Consider the following 21,475-nt stretch of genomic DNA (forward strand, 5'->3'; position numbering starts at 1 on the left):
CCTCAAATCATGATCTGCATCAAAAGGAGATAAGTCAGTCACATTGAATGTAGCACTAACATTATACTCACCTGGAAGGTCTAATTTGTAAGCATTATCGTTGATCCTGCGAATAACTTGGAAAGGTCCATCGCCACGCGGCTGTAGTTTGGACTTGCGTTGCTCAGGAAAACGCTCCTTGCGCATATGTAACCAGACCCAATCACCTGGTTCGAAAATCACTCTCTTGCGGCCCTTGTTGGCTTGCTGCGCATACTGCTCCGTTCTTCGCTCAATGTTGAGTCGTGCCCTCTCGTGAAGCTGCTTAACAAGCTTTGCTTTCTGTTCACCATCTAAATTCACATGCTCAGACATAGGAATAGGAGATAAATCCAACGGCGTTAGTGGGTTAAAACCATAGACAATCTCAAAGGGTGAGAACTTAGTAGATGAATGAATAGCGCGGTTATAAGCAAACTCAACATGTGGTAAACAATCTTCCCAAGTTTTGATATTCTTCTTAATTATTGCCCTCAACAAAGTCGACAAGGTCCTATTGACTACTTCGGTCTGACCATCAGTTTGGGGGTGACAAGTAGTCGAAAACAACAACCTAGTACCCAACTTAGCCCATAAGGTCTTCCAAAAGTAACTTAAGAACTTGGTATCCCTATCCGAGACAATCGTCCTAGGCATACCATGCAACCTAACAATCTCTCGAAAGAACAGATCAGCAACATTAGAAGCATCATCGGTTTTGTGACATGGGATAAAATGTGCCATCTTTGAAAACCTATCAACCACTAGGCACACAAAGTCTACCAAGCCTGAACAAAAATCCATCATGCCTAAAGTAATCTCCCGACGCCACCTTCTCACACTTCGTAAATATTTCACTAAACTCTCGGTCTTCTAGATACAACTCTTTGATATGTTCAAAATCAAGCAGTTTAGCATCTAAAGTGGATAGTAAGACATACCTTCGAGAAAGGGCATCGGCTACCACATTCTCCTTATCTTGTTTGTACTTGATGACATATGGAAACGGCTCGATGAACTCCATCCATTGCGCATGCCGTTTGTTGAGCTTTTGTTGTCCCTTCAAGTACTTCAGTGACTCATGGTCGGTGTGGACCACGAACTCTCTTTGCAAAAGGTAGTGCTGCCAAGTCTCTAAAGCTCGAATCAATGCGTACATCTCATTGTCGTAAGTGGGGTAATTAAGGGTGGCCCCACTCAATTTTTCGCTAAAATACGCAATCGGCCGTCGATCTTGCATGAGAACTGCTCCGATTCCCACGCCGGACGCATCACACTCAACCTCGAATGGTTTATCGAAGTTAGGTAATGCGAGACAAGGAGGGTTGACTAATTTTCCTTTGATTTCGGTGAATGCCTCCTCTTGTGCTTGTCCCCATGCGAACGCCACATTTTTCTTCATCACCTCCGTGAGCGGGGCAGCGATCGTGCTAAAATATCTGACAAAGCGCCTATAAAAGCTCGCTAAGCCATGAAAACTTCGTACTTGTGCTGCATTTGTCGGCGTCGGCCACTCCTGAATAGCTTTCACCTTTTCCTCATCTACCTGCACTCCTTTTGAACTTACAACAAAACCCAAGAAAACAACGTGATCGGTGCAAAAGGTGCACTTGTCAAGGTTAGCAAATAACTGTTCACGTTTGAGTACAATAAAAACCTCACGCAAGTGTAAGACATGATCATCCAGGGTCTTGCTATAAATCAAAATATCATCAAAGTATACCACCACAAATTTACCAATGAACGAACGCAAAACATGATTCATAAGTCGCATAAATGTGCTAGGTGCATTAGTCAAACCAAAAGGCATCACTAACCATTCATACAACCCAAGTTTAGTTTTAAAAGCGGTTTTCCATTCATCCCCCTCTTTCATTCTAATTTGGTGGTACCCACTCTTTAAGTCAATCTTAGAGAAAACACACGCACCATGTAATTCGTCTAGCATATCATCCAATCTAGGAATGGGAAATCGATACCTGACCGTGATGTTGTTGATGGCTCGGCGATCCACGCACATCCTCTGGGACCCATCCTTCTTTGGAACCAATAGAACTGGTACGGCGCAAGGGCTCATGCTCTCTCTAATGTACCCCTTTGACAAAAGTTCCTCGACTTGCCGTTGCAACTCCTTCGTTTCCTCAGGGTTGGTTCGGTAGGCCGGTCTGTTTGGAAGCGAGGCTCCGGGTACAAGGTCAATCTGGTGCTCAATCCCCCGAATCGGTGGTAGTCCTATTGGCATATCTCGAACAACAACGTCCTTGAACTCCTGCAAAAGAGAAACAATGGCAGTAGGTAGAACCTCGCCATGTTGGTTAGTGAATAAGGCAGCCTCCTTGTACACAAGTAAAATCATCGGCTGTTTGGCAAAGAAGGCTTTCCTCACATCACTCTTGCCCGCAAAGAAGTTGTTTTGTTTTCTCTCACCGATTTTGTTTTTCATGACCCCATCTTTTTTTTCACTCCCCACTTCCCTCTCGGGTTTTCTCTCTGGGACTCTCTCTTTTTTTCTCTCTGTTTTTACCTCATCCCTTGGTTCTTTTCCCTTCTCTAGGGTCCTAAACCTTTCCCTCTCTTGTTGCATCCTCAGTTGATCTTCATGAACTTGCTTTGGAGTAAGGGGTGCGAGGGTGATGGTACGATTCTTGTGCCTGAGGGAGTACTTGTTGGTGTAGCCGTCATGAGTCACCCTCCGGTCGAATTGCCACGGCCGCCCCAAAAGTATATGCCCCGCGTCCATTGGTGCCACGTCACAGAGCACCGAGTCCTCATAGCTGCCAATCCGGAAACTGATAAGGACTTGTTTGTAGACACGTACCTCTTCACCATCATTAAACCACTGAAGCTTGTAAGGACGAGGGTGGTTTGTCGTGGAAAGTCCAAGCTTCTTCACTACAGCAACGCTGGCTATGTTCGTACAACTCCCTCCATCGACGATAACACTGAACACCTTCTCACCAATATGGCACCTGGTGTGAAAGATGTTTTCACGCTGCTCCTCATCATCTCGTACAACCTGCGCGTTCATAGTTCGTCGAGAGACCAACACGAGCTCTGCTGGTGCCTCAATTTCCTCGTCTGACTCTTCTCCGGTACCCTCTTGGTCTTCCTCTTCATCGTCGGTAATCATCTCTTCGGTCGGAAGAATCGTCATGCTCCTCTTATTCGGGCATTGATTCGCGAAGTGACCTACTCCCTGGCACTTGAAGCACTTGATATCACGATTTCGCTGAAATGACGTCTCCGGTTTCTTTTGAGCACTGGGACCAGGATTAGATGGGGTTGGGGCCGTGGAAGTGCTTGGCTTGGCTACGTCCCCTCGTGGTTTGAAACTGCTCTTCTCGTCTCGGTTGAAGGTCTTCTTTCATGCAGGTTGTTCTGAGAATCGGTTTCCCCGCATGCTACCCCTCGTCTTGAGCTGCTTCTCAATCTTGACGGCTAAGTGAACAAAATCCTCCATCTCGACATAATGCTACAACTCCACCTTGTCCGCTATGTCAGGGTTCAGCCCGTTGATAAATCTGGCCATGGTAGACTCGCGATCTTCCTCGATGTTTGCTCGGATCATGGCAACCTCCATTTCCCGGTAGTACTCCTCAACACTGCGAGTGCCTTGCCGTAGGCGCTGAAGCTTCTGGTAGAGCTCTCGGTAATAGTGGCGAGGCACGAATCTCTTCCTCATGATGGCCTTCATCTCATCCCAAGTCTCTATGGGCTCCTCTCCATCCCGTTGCCTACTCGTCACCAGCTGATCCCACCAAACAATAGCATAATCAGTGAATTCAGCGGCAGCAAGTATTACCTTCTTGCGTTCGGTGTAGTTGTAGCAATTGAACACAAACTGGGCTTTGGTCTCCCATTCAAAGTAGGCGTCCGAGTCACTTTTCCCTTGGAATGTTGGAATCTTCTGCTTGATGCCACCAATTCCTCCGTCTTCTCTGTCCCTTCCTCCATGTCTTCTTTCGAACATTCTCTCGTTTCGTCCTCCTCTCCTATAATCCTCCTCTTCAAAATCATTCTCCATCTCATCTTCTGTCTCCTCCCTAGGCTGTCTTCGTCTTCCTCTGTTGGGAGCTTGTTGGCCTTCCTCCACTCTCTCAACACGTTCTCGTAGCGGCTCCAACTCTTCCCTCATCATCCTCCGCATTTCTCCTATCATGGCTTGCATCATCAGCCTCCGGTCTGGAATTCCCTCATCTGCGTCGCCGTTGTTAGACATGGTTGCTGCAAGATGTTGTTAGTAACAAAAGAAAAGCTCACCAAACTCTCCCTCACGTGTTTACACTCAAATAATATCACTCAGCGCTCGTGTTTGATAATGGCGATAGTTATACTCTCTCTGCCTTTTACCACTCACTCAAACTCTCTATAGGCTCGTACCGAACTACTCAGAGACCAGGAAGGTGATGAAAGGAATTCGAAAACGATACACCAAAACGACACAAACGACACCCAAACGACACGGACAATAAAACGACACCACGGAAAGTTATGACCAGGTCTTATATAAGTCCCAAAAACAATCCCCCCCAAGGTGCGACAATCAGCCCAAAATGACAAATGGCGACAAAGCTCCAAAACACACAAGGAATCTATCAGGAAAATAAAATTTCTTGAGCTCAAAAATAAATTATTTTTTTATTTTTTTTTTTTCAGATCCTCTTTCTTTCTCTTTTTTTTTTTTCTTTTTTTTTCTTTTTTTTTTTATATATATCCGGGAGGTAATGCTAATTCGAAATTAAATGTGAAATGTCGAAATGAATTGTGGACACACAAAAACAGGAAACGAATGAAAGGGAAATTAAATGGGAAATGATTCTGGAAATAAAGGAAACTAAAAGAAATCCTGAATTAAGTGAAACTGAAATGTCGAAATTGATTGTGAACAAAAATCCGGAATCAATGAGATACTAGGAATGAATGAAACCCGATTTCAGGATACTAAGAATGAATGCCGAATAAATGAAACCTGATTTCAGGATACTAGGAATCAATGAGATTTCCGAAATTAAGTGATAAAATCCGGAAATGAATTTTCTTTGACTTCCTAAGATAGACTGCGATAATTATGATTGATCTCCACTGAATTCGAATTGATCTACACGAATTTCCTTTTTTTTTTCGGATCTTCTCTTTCTCTTTTTTTTTTTTTTTTTTTTTTTGACGCTAAAGAACACAGACCTAACACGGAAAGAACACAGACCTAACACAAGATAACAAACACAGACTCAACACAACAAATACGTACGTACGGAATGAACACAACACAAACGAAGAGATGAAAACAAAGAAAACGAAACAAAGGATAAGCAGACCTAAAAGTAGAACCTGGCTCTGATACCACTTGATACGAACCTCGGCCGACTAAGCTCCGAGACCCGATACCCCAATAGCACAGCGACGGATCGTCTACGTTTTAGGAACGAAGGTGGATCGAATGACGCCACGGACGGATGCGAATGGCCGTCTGATGAGTCGGGCTCGAACTCCTACACGCACCGCTTTGTAAGAGACTCGAATAGTTCTAAACGAACCAAAGAGAGAATGAAAATCCTCACAGAGTAGTGTTTAACTCGAAATCAGAATTGTCTTTTCCATTCAGCCTAAACGCTTAATTTATAGAGTTTACAAAGGTCAAATTCGCAGCTCCATGGGCCCCATAACCTAATAAGCCCATTTAGCCTTATTTAAGTACTAATAAGCATAAAACAAAGTACCAGCCCAATACAAACCATTATGGGCGTTTTAAATAACATGTCTTGGCCCAAATAACATAAACTGAAAATAGAAAAATAGGAATAGTCTGACTAATTCAATTAAGCCCGAATAACGTTCTTCATTGTTGTTTCTTGGCTTCCTTGAATCCTCTCCTTTGCGATCTTGTCACCTTCTTCATCTTGGAGCTTGATGATCAGATTGTTAAGCTCCTCCTTGAATCTCCTCGCTCGAGCTCTCGTCACGGGTCCTTCCGGCACTTGGTATTTTGCTTGCAGCTCCTTTTGGGGCATGTCCTCATCACCGAGGTCACGCCATTTGTGGATATTCATTTGAATGAGTTGAGAGTGAATAATCCAAAGAAGGGTAGAAATGAATAATGGTTGCAAGAAGAGCACAACCGTTTGTTTCAAAACTGGCTTGGAAAACGCTTATTTAAAGAGGCAGGACATTCATCTACGTTGAGTAAACTATCTGGCGGGCCTTCCTCAATGGTTACAAGGTACACTGCTTGGTCTGTTAATGGTTTAACATTTTACACAAGAGAACGAGACAACAAGCATCCCGTACAAAATAGTGGTGTTACATTGTTTGCCGAAGCTTTACATGTTTCGTCGGCAAAAGATAAGAATCCAAAACATGCTTTTATGAAGTATTACAGATACATTGAAGATATTTGGGAACTTGATTATTGCGGGTTACGAGTCGCATTATTCAAGTGCAAATGGGTAGACAATAATCACGTTAAAGTTGATAATGAAGGAGTTGCAATTGTCGACTTTAGACGGATTGGCTACGAGAATGATTCATTTATTTTTGCTTCGCAAGCAAGTCAAGTGTTTTATGTTTCGGATCCAGCAAATCCTGAGTTGTCGTTAGTGGTTCATATGAAAGCGAGAAACGGTAACGAAGAAGAAGACGAAGACATGTCTAGCATTCCTCCGTTCACATCAGGATTACCGCCAATTGATCAAGAGATGGATGATTTTGATGATGATGATGTTTCACATCTACTTCGTAAGGATATAGATCCTATTTTTGTTTGATATTGAACATTTAGATAATGTATTTTCATTTTGGATTTTATGTTATTCTCATGTGGACAACGTTATTTTTCATTCAAAATTTCTCTATACAATGTCATTTACATTAAAATTACATTTCTCCGACATCGCCGCGGCTGAGTACAACTCTCGCCGCGGCAGGATAATCTCGCCGCGGCAGTATACAAATCCTGCTGCGGCGAGAACCTTTCTACAACGCTTAAACAAGCGTTGTAGAAACCTCGCCGCGGTAACGTATATTCCATGCCGCGGCGAGGTTACTTCGCCGCGGCGAGATATCTTCTTAAAAACCCAAGACTCTCGGTATAAAAAAAACAAAATCTCGCCGCGGCAGTATACAAATTCTGCCGCGGCGAGAACCTTTCTACAACGCTTAAACAAGCATTGTAGAAACCTCGCTGCGGCAATGTATATTCCATGCCGCGGCGAGGGTAGTTCGACGCGGCGGGAATATCACCTCGCCGCGGCGAGACAAGTTCTTAAAAAATACAGACTCTCGATATTAAAAAAATCAAAATCTCGCCGCGGCGAAGTAATATTTTAGCCGCGGCGTAGAGCACTCGCCGCGGCGGGGACTATACGGTGCCGCGACGAGAATAGTCACGCCGCGGCGAGAAAGGTACCTAGCCGCGGCGAAGAAGCACTCTACCACCTAATCATTCACTTTTTTTCCAATATTTAACGTGTTCTCCAACTAAAAATGATCATTTAATTAAAATTTCTACAATCAATAAAACAAACCAAAGTAGTCTTAAACATATAACATCAAGTTTCAATCATATATGAAATAAAACACACCAAACGAGTCTCAAACAAAGTCTGAAGTCTCAAAGACACAAATAAAACACAGTAATCTAGTCATAAACATAAACAAACCAAGCGAGTCTTAAACTGAAACTTAAATTTAAAAAGAGTTTGAAATTTATATGGAAGAGTTGGTGTTGTTGGTTCTTGAAATTTACTCGTCATTTGGTGGTGGTGGTGATGGGTTCGCCGGATATTGAGGAGGTGCCATATGCGGTGGCCACTGTGGCGGTGCGTACGGATAGTCGGAGTACTGAGGATATGGAGGAAATAACACCTGATTCTATTGGTTGATGTCCCACTGAGAGTAGAGATCGTTCAATTGATTGATGTGAGAGGCGCCATACTCCGCTTGTTGGTGCATGTACTGTTGCGTGTGTTGGAACCCCCCGACGAGATAGTTGGAGCAATGAGCAATGTCGTCGATGGTGGCGGGGTCGATTACCGGAGGTGTTGGTAAGCGCAATAGGGGCTCCGCTTCCCCCTCTTCCCCCTCTTCCTCCGCTTCCTTCCCTTCCTCCGCTTGTGGATCCTCCCTAATCTTGTACCGCTCGATAATGGAATATGTAATAGGCCCCATTGGACTGTTGATCGTATCCCTTTTCCAGCGTGGTACCCCCCGCATTTGTACAAAGGCCGGTAATGATCGACGGATATGGCAAACCGTGTCGTTCATTAGTATAGTCGAGTTTCTTCATCCAAGTATAGATGAATCGACCGACGTTAATGGAAAGGCCTTTAACTATGCAGAACAACACCTGGATACGATCCTCGTTGAGAGTGGTGAAGTGCTTGATCGGATAGAGACGAGCGCAAACAAAGTAAATCCACGCTTTAGCGATCCTGGTGACTTGGTCACGCTTGAGTACCCTTTTTCCTTTTTCAGTGACCCAATCCTCTCCCGGAATGCACAACACATGCGACATCTCCTAATGGCTGCAACTTCTTAGCCATTCTCGATAGCCCTCGTTCTCGAAAGGCACATCTGGGGTCCCAAGAAGATCGTTGATAGCTTCGACACTCATATCGACCGGTTTCCCACGGACCGTCACAAAATCACCTTGGGAGTCCGGCAAGTTTGCGTAGAACTCGTACACGAAGTTGACGTTCGAATCGAACTCGGGTACAGCACAGTACCTCCCCCAATCATGACCAACTATGCTGTTGCGGATTTGCTTTTCTATATCCGACGTATTGCTTACATTGAATCCTCTCCCATGAATAATGTTACGCGGCAAGATTTTGTCGTAGCGTTCCTCCGCGACCTTGCTAGTAAAGATACTCGAGTCGTATTCCTCTTTGGGAGACTGTTGACGAGGTCGCTTGCTTTTTCCTTTACTCTGACCTCTAGAAGAGCTCGGAGCCTTGCAGCCCGCCGTGTTTTTAGTTCGATGCATATTCAAGCTCCTACAAAACATAATCATAAACAATTCTACAGTTAACATATAACAAATTATATATCAATTCCAACAATATATATTTAAACATGACAAATTAAAACAATTCCAACAATCACAAATAATTCATAAACAATTCGACCAATCACAAATTCATGAACAATTCGATCAATCACAAATTCATAAACAATTCAATCTCAACATTAATATACATAACCATTTTAACCACTAACCTATGTAACAATATGTCAAACACAATCCGGACATTTCAATTTAACTCAAATTCTCATTCAAATTCATTCAAATCAACAAAACCCTAATTTCACTAAATTCACTCATTCAAATTCCACTAACCTAAATTCACTCATTCAAATTCCACTAACCTAAACCCTAATTTCTTGTTCTAAAAAGAGAAAATCAAACAAAACCCTAAATTTGTGATTTAAAAAAATCAAACTATATGCAATTCGGGTAAACAACAAGAAATCCATATCAACAACACGAAATTAAATCAATAACTACCTTAAAAAACTTTTAAAATCATACCTTACAATGAGGCGGCAAGAGAGAGAGAGAGAGAGAGGCGCGAGAGGAAGCACGGCGAGGACTCGGCGAGAGAAAAATGGCGGCGAGGACAAGGCGAGAGAGAGTTGGCGGCGAGGACAAGGCGACGGCGAGATTTTGGGGCGGCGAGGACGTGGCGAGGGATTTTGGAAGAAACAAACTGGAGAGATGCGGCCGAAAATGGTTGTCTCGTGTGTGGGTATTGGAAAAAATGAGAAAAAAAACTGAAAACGGCCTTTTATAGTGAAAACCTAAAAAACCTCGCCGCGGCGAAAAAATATGTCGTCGCCGCGGTGAGGTGTTCCTACAACGGATATTATAACCGTTGTAGGAACGTCTCGCCGCGGCGAGATTCCTCACTCGCCACGGCGAGACAGTTTCTTAAAAAACTGCTTGGCCACGGTATCCACCTCGCCACAGCAGAGAATATTAAATACCAAATTCTAACTAAATAATAACATAAATCAAATTAAATTCAAAACAAGTTGGGAAATAACATACCCGATGAAGGCGAGGACGTGGCGAGAGAGAGGCGAGGTGGAGGCGGGGCAGGGGCGAGGTGGAGGCGTTGCTGGGCGAGGTGGAGGCGGGGGCAGGGGCGAGGTGGAGGCGGGGCTGGGCGATGTGGAGGCGGGGCAGGGGGCGAGGTGGAGGCGAGGACGTGGCGAGCGAGAGGCGAGGTGGAGGCGGGGCTGAGCGAGGTGGAGGCCGGGCTGGGCGAGGTGGAGGCGGGGGCTGGGCGATGTGGAGGCGGGGCTGGGCGATGTGGAGGCGGGGCTGGGCGATGACGTGGCGAGCGAGAGGCGAGGTGGAGGCGAGGATGTGGCGAGCGAGAGGCGAGGTGGAGGCGGGGCTGGGCGAGGTGGAGGCGGGGGCTGGGCGATGTGGAGGCGGGGCTGGGCGAGGACGTGGCGAGCGAGGGGCGAGGTGGAGGCCGGGCAGGGGCGAGGTGGAGGCGGGGCAGGGGGCGAGGTGGAGGCGGGGCTGGGCGAGGTGGAGGCCGGGCTGGGCGAGGTGGAGGCGGGTCTGGGCGATGTGGAGGCGGGGCTTGGCGAGGACGTGGCGAGCGAGAGGCGAGGTGGAGGCAAGGTGGAGGCAAGGACGTGGCGAGCGAGAGGCGAGGTGGACGCGGGGCTTGGCGAGGTGGACGCGGGGCTTGGCGAGGTGGAGGCCGGGCTGGGTGATGTGGAGGCGGGGCTGGGCGATGTTGAGGCGGGGCAGGGGCGAGATGTTCCTACAACGGATATTATAACCGTTGTAGGAACATCTCGCCACGGCGAGATTCCTCACTCACCGCGGCGAGACAGTTTCTTAAAAAACTGCTTGGCCACGGTATCCACCTCGCCGCGGCGGAGAATATTTCTAGCCGCGGCGAGATATATACCTCGCCGCGGCGACGAGTTTCTACAACGCTTTTGTTTAGTGTTGTAGAAACCACCCGCCGCGGCGAGGTATGAATTTCGCCGCGGCGGATTACATTTTTCTACAACGCTTTCACTGTGCGTTGTAGTAAGTTCTCACCGCGGCATAAAACACATGACGCCGCGGCGTGGATTCTACAAAGGATTTTTAAAGCGTTGTGGGAAATCTGAAACACCAGGTTTCTACAACGCTTAACTATATGCGTTGTAGAATCTCCAAGATTCTACAACGCTTAACCATATGCGTTGTAGAAACACCAAGTTTCTACAACGCTTATCCATAAGCGTTGTAGAAACACCAAGTTTCTACAACGCTTGTCATAAGCGTTGTAGAATCACTAGTTTCTACAACGCTTGTCATAAGCGTTGTAGAATCACTAGTTTCTACAACGCTTGTCATAAGCGTTGTAGAAAGTGGGTTGTATAATCCAACATTTGTAGTAGTGACTATATTTAAATAACTAAGTATCTCACTATTTCCAAAAATTACAGTGTTTACAACACATGTAGTTATTCTCGGAAATACGACATTGTCTAAGGTCTAATTATTAGTCTTTTTTTAAAGACAATGTCAATAGCCTCAACATTGAGCTCATACCTTATATCAATAAGTATGTTTGAGACATAATGGAACGAGCATGTCGTTTCTAAATTTAATTTTAGAAACAGTTAGCTCAGTCAATTTACTTGTGTCATAATGAGGTCTAGAACTATAATAGTAATGACTTTATTCATAACACTTGTTTAGGACCTACACTTATCGATCATTCTCAAAATATTGATTATAACAAACATCCATGTACAATCATGATTAGTTTGTTAAGTACTTAGGATCTACCTTTCATATTTCAAAAGGTTTAGTAGTATAACTACTTCGATCCATGTCTTTATGTTATTGGAACTTCATCCTCAAAGGACAGTTCATCTTCAATTTTGAAGATCCCAAATGAAGTAGTTCGTGGTATCAGAAAGAAGAGTATCATTGATGATAATGTCTCTCCTTAACAGCTCAATCCCTTACCTTATAGCTTATTAAAGCTTAAACAATTTCATTAATCCTTTTATAGATCTCTCTATTCCTTTAAGCTAATAGCTTAACAGGAAGATCTATTAAGGATGCTCCCACTCAATAATATTAGATATTTAGTGACTAGCTCCCACTCTTTTTTGAACAATAGTGACTAGAATCCAATTAAGGATGCTCCCACTCAATAATATTGGTTATTTAGTGACTAGGTTCCAATTAAGGAAGCTCCCACTAATTTAATTCATCATCAACACTAACTTTTAGTTGTGTCTCCTTAATTACTTATTATTACCACAAGTCATTGTCGAATAATGGTAATAATTATTTAGACGCTTTCAAAGCTCTAAATAGTTTATAAACAATAAAACATATTCAACATAAGAATTTAATGAAGCAATAAAAGCTAATTAAATTCTAACAGAGATAATAACTTAGAAAATATTTATATTTATTTATTGTGCTTCTATATAGCATACGAACGGAAAAAACGTGACCTTCATATTCTATACCTTTTTCATAAGGACATAAGCATTCATGCATATTCAAATATCATAAAAGCAATCAAGGCATTCAATTATAGAAGGAAATATTTAAAGACACAACCATGTGTTCATAAATAATGTAATAAAACATAAAGAAAGAAAGATTCATCCTATCTGGAATAACCATAAAGGCTACAATTCAGAAAACTTCGGATTATTAAATGACACATCCCATGTTAAAAAAAAAAATCCAAAAATGAAAGTAATAAAACTAGCGGGAAATTAGATCTTCAAACGGAGCATGAGCTTCTCTACAATTTGGGCTTGAATCCGACATTGTTTAGCAAGCTCGTCTACACACGTGTGCTCCATCAGATCTTCTCTGCAACAAGAAAAGAAGTATGCTCATGAATAATTATCCTCAAAACATTTTTAGGATATCTTTAATCATGAATTTTAAGGTACCATACCAGCATTCTTCTTGTTTTTCTCAAGCTCAGCCAAGTACAAAGGACAATGCCTCTTCCAATGGCCTTCAGTGTTGCAGTGGTGGCATTTACCAATGCTTTCTCGCTTCTTCTCTTTTCCTTTTCCACTTCTCTTGAAGTTCTTCCTTTCCTTCTTAGCGTGACCTTTCCCCTTTGAAGTATTCAGGCGTGCCTTAGATGACTCAGCACCAGAAGTCAACTTCTTCTTGGTTTTAGGCGAAGAACTCTTGTCAGCATAGAGACCTGACCCTTTGTTCTTCCCACGTCGAGTGATAGACTCGAAAGTCTGTAGTTCATTCAACAGCTGAGACAGTCCATACGTCAACTTGTTCATGATGTAGTTGGACGTAAACTGTATGAAGTCACTCGAAAGGGAATTCAGGATTATTCCCACCTGAGTTCAGCTTCGGTGAAGTAGTTAGTCATCTTCATGACATGATCTCTCACCGGAGTTCCCGCAGTCATCCTAGTGCTAGTGCACGTACGGGTGAGCTCAATGCGGGCTTGCTCACTTTGCATCCGAAACATTTGTTGTAACGAGTCAATGATCTCCACAGCGGTCTCTTTCCATTCCATCTTAGTTCGCAACGCATCAGATATGCTTGCGAGCATGTAGGCCACCGCCTTGTTATTGGCAGTAGTCCACTTGTCATAGTCCTCCCTCAAGGTCTTGGAGGCACCATGAGCAGGAAGAGGAGGTCTGTCTTCAGTGAGGATAAAGCGAATGCTTTCACTAACAAGCACAATGTTGAGATTCGACTTCCACTTAGGAAATTTATCTCCAGTCAGGACATCTTTCGACAACAGGGCCATAATAGGGTTTGACATGATTACTAAAAACATAACAGCATATTTACTAGTAATATGAAAAGAAACAACATTCAATATAATTTAGGAAATAAAAACTATAATGCAAACATGCACGGGATAAAATACTAATCAAAAGAACCCAGTTTTTATATTCCAAGGTAATTCGACTAATAGCCACAGTCCGTTTCACTCTGGTGACGTAACGGAGTGCACCTAGTGAAAATGAGAACCATCTCAGATTAGTGAGCAATCATAGTACATGCACCTTCATAACTATGCTCACTAACTACCAATTTTATAGGAATCTTTGGCCACATGAGCAACCACCGGTTGGTTCATGCATGAGTCAACCCAACATTTCAGTGAAAGAAATCTAGCTCATACGCACTAGTGTAACTAGTACACGCAGAGATCAACCCTCCCACCTATCGTCAGAGACACAACCTTGGTTTTGGAATCAGAAAAGCTCTTCCGAATGGAACTGACCACCATGTTTAGAAAACCGCCGGTCACGAGGGGATCTTTTATCCTCACGGTGTTGTGTCAATGTTGGAGACCTTACGACTCAATATACTTTCAGTATTTTAATTTTTCTAGCATTAACTTCAATCTAGGTGATCCACTCGAGTTAACTAAGTCATATTAAAAACTCGAGTGTTTCTAAGCTACCCTTAAAAACATATGTTTCGATATAGCTTAGTGATTAGGAATTCATGACATCTAGCCTTGATTATCCTAATAGTATTCCATCACGGAAAAGCTCCCAGTAGAGAAGGTGAGACACTAGGTCTTCTTAAGTACCTCTCAGCTTAGCCTCTTATCGGCATGGTGACAGAGCTCTCCGATCCGTTCAACTCATTCATTAATTAACTATTCTAATCAAATTAGACAATTTTAATGAATGAAAGCCCATGAGAACCATTAACATACGATACATGATCTAAGTTATAGCATACAAGCATGGCATAGTAATTAAATAAACAAGCAAGAGCATGCAAGAATGGTTTGATTCGGATTGATCGTTTCCTATATGATTCTATAAAGTAAATCAAGATGAGCCCAATCATATTGGCCCATGGATTCAATTGGGCCCATTCTTATGTCCTTTAGAAAAATAAATCAATATCAAAGTATTTAATTTTTCTAATTTTTTTTTTATCGGAAAAATTAATTAAGTAAGGGCCCATTCCAATGTCCCATTTAAAATAAATCGATATCATAATCATTTATTTTGTAATGTTTTAAATAAAAATCATTAGGGCTCAGCCCATACAATTAATTAAATAAAACATTTAAAAACTTAATTTTTTTCGGTAGATTTTTTTTAATGAGTAGGCCCACTAGGGTTTCCAGGCTGAGGCCCGGACGAATCCTCTAATCTTGACCTAGGTCAAGATTAGACTTGAGGCTGCACCGAACCGCCGCCGCCACGAGGGCGCGGCCCGGCACGAAGAGGACGGCCGAGACTTGTCACAAAATTTTGTGACAAGTTTTCTTGTGGCGTAGTCGTGGAGGCTTTCTTCGTCCGTCATGCTTCTTCGTTGTGTGTCCATCTCTCGCCGATCGTCGTGATCCAGAACGTCGAACCATTGGATTACAACAATAATAATAATAATAATTACATAAAGCCTATACCCTTTGAATTTCGGGTTTACAAAAAATCTAGAAAAGCGAGAATCAAATATTCTACGATCAAACCACGAATCACAATCCACATATCATATATTTAATTGCATGAAATTCACATTCACATATAATTTCATTCAAACCATAATTAAATTAATTACAAGAACAAATATATTAATTAATCATAACATCTAGCTCTGATACCACTTGTTGGGGAATCAAGCGCGTATCAGACACGAACAATCGCTCTGATACCACTCGTTGAAGATGATTCTCCCATATAATCATATTAATGCGGAAAAATTATTAATTATGCTGATCATAAGCTAATTAAATTATGGTTATAATTAACAAGATCTAGTTATGTTTAATTAATTTAATTCACGAGAGCATATTTATCAAGCTACCGATATGAGCGAAAAACGAATACTTACCTTGATTTTCGGTTCAGCTACAGAACGCTCCTAAACCAATCGCGTACTCCTTGCGTCGTCTTGATGAAGGACTCGAGGATGACACCTTAGTCTTCCGAAACGTAATCTCCGAGACGAATAAGAAAGATGAGTGGGCGCAGTCTTTATCTCACTAGATGAGAAACGTGGTGTTCCAAATCTCGCTCTTATTTTACTAAGAATGGAAACGAATTTCCGAGGGGAAGAGAGGAAGAAAATTTCGCACGGCCAAGAGGGAGAGCCACGAAATTATTAGGTCAAAATCCTTAATTTTTGCCTTCTCATGAACCCCTATTTATAGCAGTAAAATGAGATATTCATGGAACCTTCCAGAATATATTATTTCCTTTTATTGTGTTCACACTAGGTGATTTAATCTTGGCCCTTGGATCTCAACAAGTGAATCCTACTTTTTCTCTCATCCATCGGATCAAAATCTATGGGATATTATTCTCTATTTATATAGAGAATATTTTATTTAGTGAGAGAATAAAGGAGAATATATTATTTCCCTTTAAATATATTCTCATATATTCTCCTAAATACTTTCCTTTAAATAAGGAGAGAATAAAAGACAATATCTTATATTATTCTCTCTCCTTTATTTAAACAACTAAAGAAAAAATATTGGTAAATACCAATTTGAAATTTTCGAACTTGATGGCACACGGCCAAGGTGATTTGCGCAATCCCTAGTGCCAAAAAACCTAATTCGACTTTTCCATGTGTGCAAGGCCCAATTGCTTAAAACCCAATGAATCATTTATTTACTTCGTCCAACAATAAACAAATAATTAATAATTGTTTATTTACTTGATCAAACAATAAATAAACAATTCTACCATAAATATTTATTCAATTCTGCGAATACCCGTTTTCCAGAATTAATGCTGTCAATCACAATTACAGCAAGTGAGATTAATAACGATAAACATTATTATACGGAAGTTTTTATCTGCCTTTATCAGAGCCGAATCAGGGACTATGGACCTAGTAATAGAAGCTTAACAAAATAGATGAAAAAGATGAAATAGTCCATTCTCTTTTTCCATCGATTCATCTAATCTTGGTCAAATACTCCACTTTGTAAGCCAAGACTGAACTCTCCTTTAATACTAGAATTATATTTACTCATCGTGACGAGTGTCCACTGATATAGTCAGTTCGTGATCAAGATCCTCCAGGTTCAACCCGTGTCAAGAGAAGTCAATTTTTCCGTTATACTTCTCTTGATACATATCAGCCCTAAGCATTGTTGCTTCCCCAGCGAAAGATTCTTTCGAACGTTACTTACTTCGAAAGTGCTAGCAATCTATCGGTTTTGGAATCAACCCGTAGTTGAATGAACATTAACCTTCTTTCAGGAAGGCTGGATTCCGTATATGTAAATCACTTCCCACTCGAATCATGCTCTGAGAGACTCCCAAGACATAAGTTGTGATTAGCATGGATAGCCTTTTAGCGAATGAGTCAAAGAGCTCAGTAACATGACCCAGTGTCCATGATCACTTCAGGATTCTAATCAAGTCTCACTGTGACCATCATAGCGGCCTCGGTTAGTGTATCGTAACGGTCCTTAAACGACACATCTACAACCAAGACCTGTCCAAGTCGTACACTTACCACACGTGTAGAATGCTCCCACATAGTGATCAGCCTTCACCTATGTGTTCCACATATATGACTTTATATATAGCTTTCCAGGCGTATATCATTCATCGACCTCGTCTTAGCTCACCACCCGAACTCAGGTGCCCAACACGTGACTCAGTTTAATACAGAGGCTATGGAATATAGTTGTTATTGATTCTAATTGTTTAAAACTCAACCCACTAATCATATAATGCTAATAGAGTAATCTTATTATCGAATTTAGTAATCATTTATTCATTATCTTCAAGTGGGAAATATTCCTAACACCAACGACTTTGGGTTCGTTCCATAGGCGACCGAACGTATGTGTTACGCCGAGTATGGCCCGACGACTTTGGGTTGTGCCATAGCGACTGAACGAATGTGTTCCACCGGGTATGGCCCGCCAAATTAGGGTTCATGCCATAGGCGACCGAACGTATGTATGTGGCGGAGGGAGTGGCCTTGTCGCCTTTACATGCGCCTTTACGCGACTTTTGGCACGCCGGGCTAGGCCGACTATTTTACTCAAACCCGTGTGTTTCGTGCCATTGGCGACCGAATGTGTATGGCTCAGATTTGGCTGTTAGGCTTTGAGGCAGCGCCTTTATGCGACTTACATGCGTCGGGGGTGGCCCGACGACTTTCACCTGCACCTTTACGCGACTTACGGCACGCCGGGTAGGCCAACAGTTTCGCTCAAACCCGTATGCTCGAAGGGCCGTCGGGGTTCGAGCTTCTTAAGCTTGTATCCTTAGTGTGTGCGGGTGACTTAGGACTGTATTTGGCGATTCTTCTTAAGCCTGTATCCCCGTGTATGTGCCGGGGACTTAAGCATGTATCTGGCGATCTCACTTCGTGTTAATTGGCGACCGAAGGGGCGTCGCATTGGGTCGACGACTTTACTCAAACCCGTATGCTCGAAGGGCCGTCAGGGTTTGAGCTTCCTAAGCCCGTATTCTGATACGAACCTCGGCCGACTAAGCTCCGAGATCTGATACCCCAATAGCACAGCGACGGATCGTCTACGTTTTAGGAACGAAGGTGGATCGAATGACGCCACGGACGGATGCGAATGGCCGTCTGATGAGTCGGGCTCGAACTCCTACACGCACCGCTTTGTAAGAGACGCGAATAGTTCTAAACGAACCAAAGAGAGAATGAAAATCCTCACAGAATAGTGTTTAACTCCAAATCAGAATTGTCCTTCCATTTAGCCTAAAGGCTTAATTTATAGAGTTTACAAAGGTCAAATTCGCAGCTCCATGGGCCCCATAACCTAATAAGCCTATTTAGCCTTATTTAAGTACTAATAAGCATAAAACAAAGGACCAGCCCAATACAAACCATTATGGGCGTTTTAAATAACATGTCTTGGCCCAAATAACATAAACTGAAAATAGAAAAATAGGAATAGTCTGACTAATTCAATTCAGCCCAAATAACGTTCTTCATTGTTGTTTCTTGGCTTCCTTGAATCCTCTCCTTTGCGAGCATGTCCCCTTCTTCATCTTGGAGCTTGATGATCAGATTATTAAGCTCCTCCTTGAATCTCCTCGCTCGAGCTCTCGTCACGGGTCCTTCCGGCACTTGGTATTTTGCTTGCGGCTCCTTTTGGGGCATGTCCTCATCATTCCCCTCGTCTTGAAAAGAATTTGCCCTCAAATCATGATCTGCATCAAAAGGAGATAAGTCAGTCACATTGAATGTAGCACTAACATTATACTCACCTGGAAGATCCAATTTGTAAGCATTATCGTTGATCCTGCGAATAACTTGGAATGGTCCATCGCCACGCGGCTGTAGTTTGGACTTGCATTGCTCCGGAAAACGCTCCTTGCGCAGATGTAACCAGACCCAATCACCAGGTTCGAAAATCACTCTCTTGCGGCCCTTGTTGGCTTGCTGCGCATACTGCTCTGGTCTTCGCTCAATGTTGAGTCGTGCCCTCTCGTGAAGCTGCTTAACAAGCTTTGCTTTCTGTTCACCATCTAAATTCACATGCTCAGACATAGGAATAGGAGATAAATCCAATGGCGTTAGTGGGTTAAAACCATAGACAATCTCAAAGGGTGAGAACTTAGTAGATGAATGAATAGCGCGGTTATAAGCAAACTCAATATGTGGTAAACAATCTTCCCAAGTTTTGATATTATTCTTAATTATTGCCCTCAACAAAGTCGACAAGGTCCTATTAACTACTTCGGTCTGACCATCAGTTTGGGGGTGACAAGTAGTCGAAAACAACAACCTAGTACCCAACTTAGCCCATAAGGTCTTCCAAAAGTAACTTAAGAACTTGGTATCCCTATCCGAGACAATCGTCCTAGGCATACCATGCAACCTAACAATCTCTCGAAAGAACAGATCAGCAACATTAGAAGCATCATCGGTTTTGTGACATGGGATAAAATGTGCCATCTTTGAAAACCTATCAACCACTACAAAAACAGAATCACGACCTCGCTTAGTCCTAGGCAAGCCTAACACAAAATCCATAGATATATCTACCCAAGGTGAGCTAGGAATAGTCAAAGGTTTATACATACCGTGTGATTGAACTTTCGACTTAGCTTTCCTACATGTGATACAATTACCACAGATCCTCTCAAAATCACGCTTCATGCGAGGCCAATAAAAGTGCTCTTGGATCACTCCTAGAGTTTTTGCTATCCCAAAATGTCCCATAAGGCCTCCACCATGAGCTTCCCTGACTAACAACTCCCGAAGAGAACAACTAGGCACACAAAGTCTACCAAGCCTGAACAAAAATCCATCATGCCTAAAGTAATCTCCCGACGCCATCTTCTCACACTTCGTAAATATCTCACTAAACTCTCGGTCTTCTGGATACAACTCTTTGATATGTTCAAAACCAAGTAGTTTAGCATCTAAAGTGGACAGTAAAACATACCTTCGAGAAAGGGCATCGGCTACCACATTCTCCTTACCTTGTTTGTACTTGATGACATATGGAAACGGCTCGATGAACTCCATCCATTGCGCATGCCGTTTGTTGAGCTTTTGTTGTCCCTTCAAGTACTTCAGTGACTCATGGTCGGTGTGGACCACGAACTCTCTTGGCAAAAGGTAGTGCTGCCAAGTCTCTAAAGCTCGAATCAATGCGTACATCTCCTTGTCGTAAGTGGAGTAATTAAGGGTGGCCCCACTCAATTTTTCGCTAAAATACGCAATCGGCCGTCGATCTTGCATGAGAACTGGTCCGATTCCCACGCCGGACGCATCACACTCAACCTCGAATGGTTTATCGAAGTTAGGTAATGCGAGACAAGGAGGGTTGAATAATTTCCCTTTGATTTCGGTGAACGCCTCCTCTTGTGCTTGCCCCCATGCGAACGCCACATTTTTCTTCATCACCTCCGTGAGTGGGGCAGCGATCGTGCTAAAATCTCTAACAAAGCGCCTATAAAAGCTTGCTAAGCCATGAAAACTTCGTACTTGTGCTGCATTTGTCGGCGTCGGCCACTCCTGAATAGCTTTCACCTTTTCCTCATCTACCTGCACTCCTTTTGAACTTACAACAAAACCCAAGAAAACAACGTGATCGGTGCAAAAGGTGCACTTGTCGAGGTTAGCAAATAACTGTTCACGTTTGAGTACAATAAAAACCTCACGCAAGTGTAAGACATGATCATCCAGGGTCTTGCTATAAATCAAAATATCATCAAAGTATACCACCACAAATTTACCAACATGTTCTCGTAGCGGCTCCAACTCTTCCCTCATCATCCTCCGCATTTCTCCTATCATGGCTTGCATCATCAGCCTCCGGTCTGGAATTCCCTCATCTGCGTCGCCGTTGTTAGACATGGTTGCTGCAAGAAATTGTTAGTAACAAAAGAAAACCTCACCAAACTCTCCCTCACGTGTTTACACTCAAATAATATCACTCAGCGCTCGTGTTTGATAATGGCGATAGTTATACTCTCTCTGCCTTTTACCACTCACTCAAAC

The 21,475-nt window shown here is 42.8% G+C and overlaps 1 protein-coding gene across 1 annotated transcript; it reads right to left on the minus strand.

The window, feature by feature from the left end:
- Window positions 1-775: 775 nt before the first annotated feature.
- LOC149401489 (uncharacterized) lies at window positions 776-21,331 on the minus strand. The gene is made up of 6 exons (XM_089610744.1): window positions 21,211-21,331; window positions 4,121-4,242; window positions 3,062-3,214; window positions 1,757-2,377; window positions 1,514-1,594; window positions 776-1,078 (listed from the first exon to the last, which is right to left on the minus strand). Exons 1-6 carry the CDS (start codon window positions 21,329-21,331, stop codon window positions 776-778), a joined length of 1,401 nt encoding a protein of 466 aa, XP_089466870.1.
- Window positions 21,332-21,475: the final 144 nt, after the last annotated feature.

This window comes from Urtica dioica, chromosome 4, assembly GCF_054948205.1.
Source record: "Urtica dioica subsp. dioica isolate 48M chromosome 4, U.dioica_male_clone48M_v1_H2, whole genome shotgun sequence".
Classification (NCBI taxonomy): Eukaryota; Viridiplantae; Streptophyta; class Magnoliopsida; order Rosales; family Urticaceae; genus Urtica; species Urtica dioica.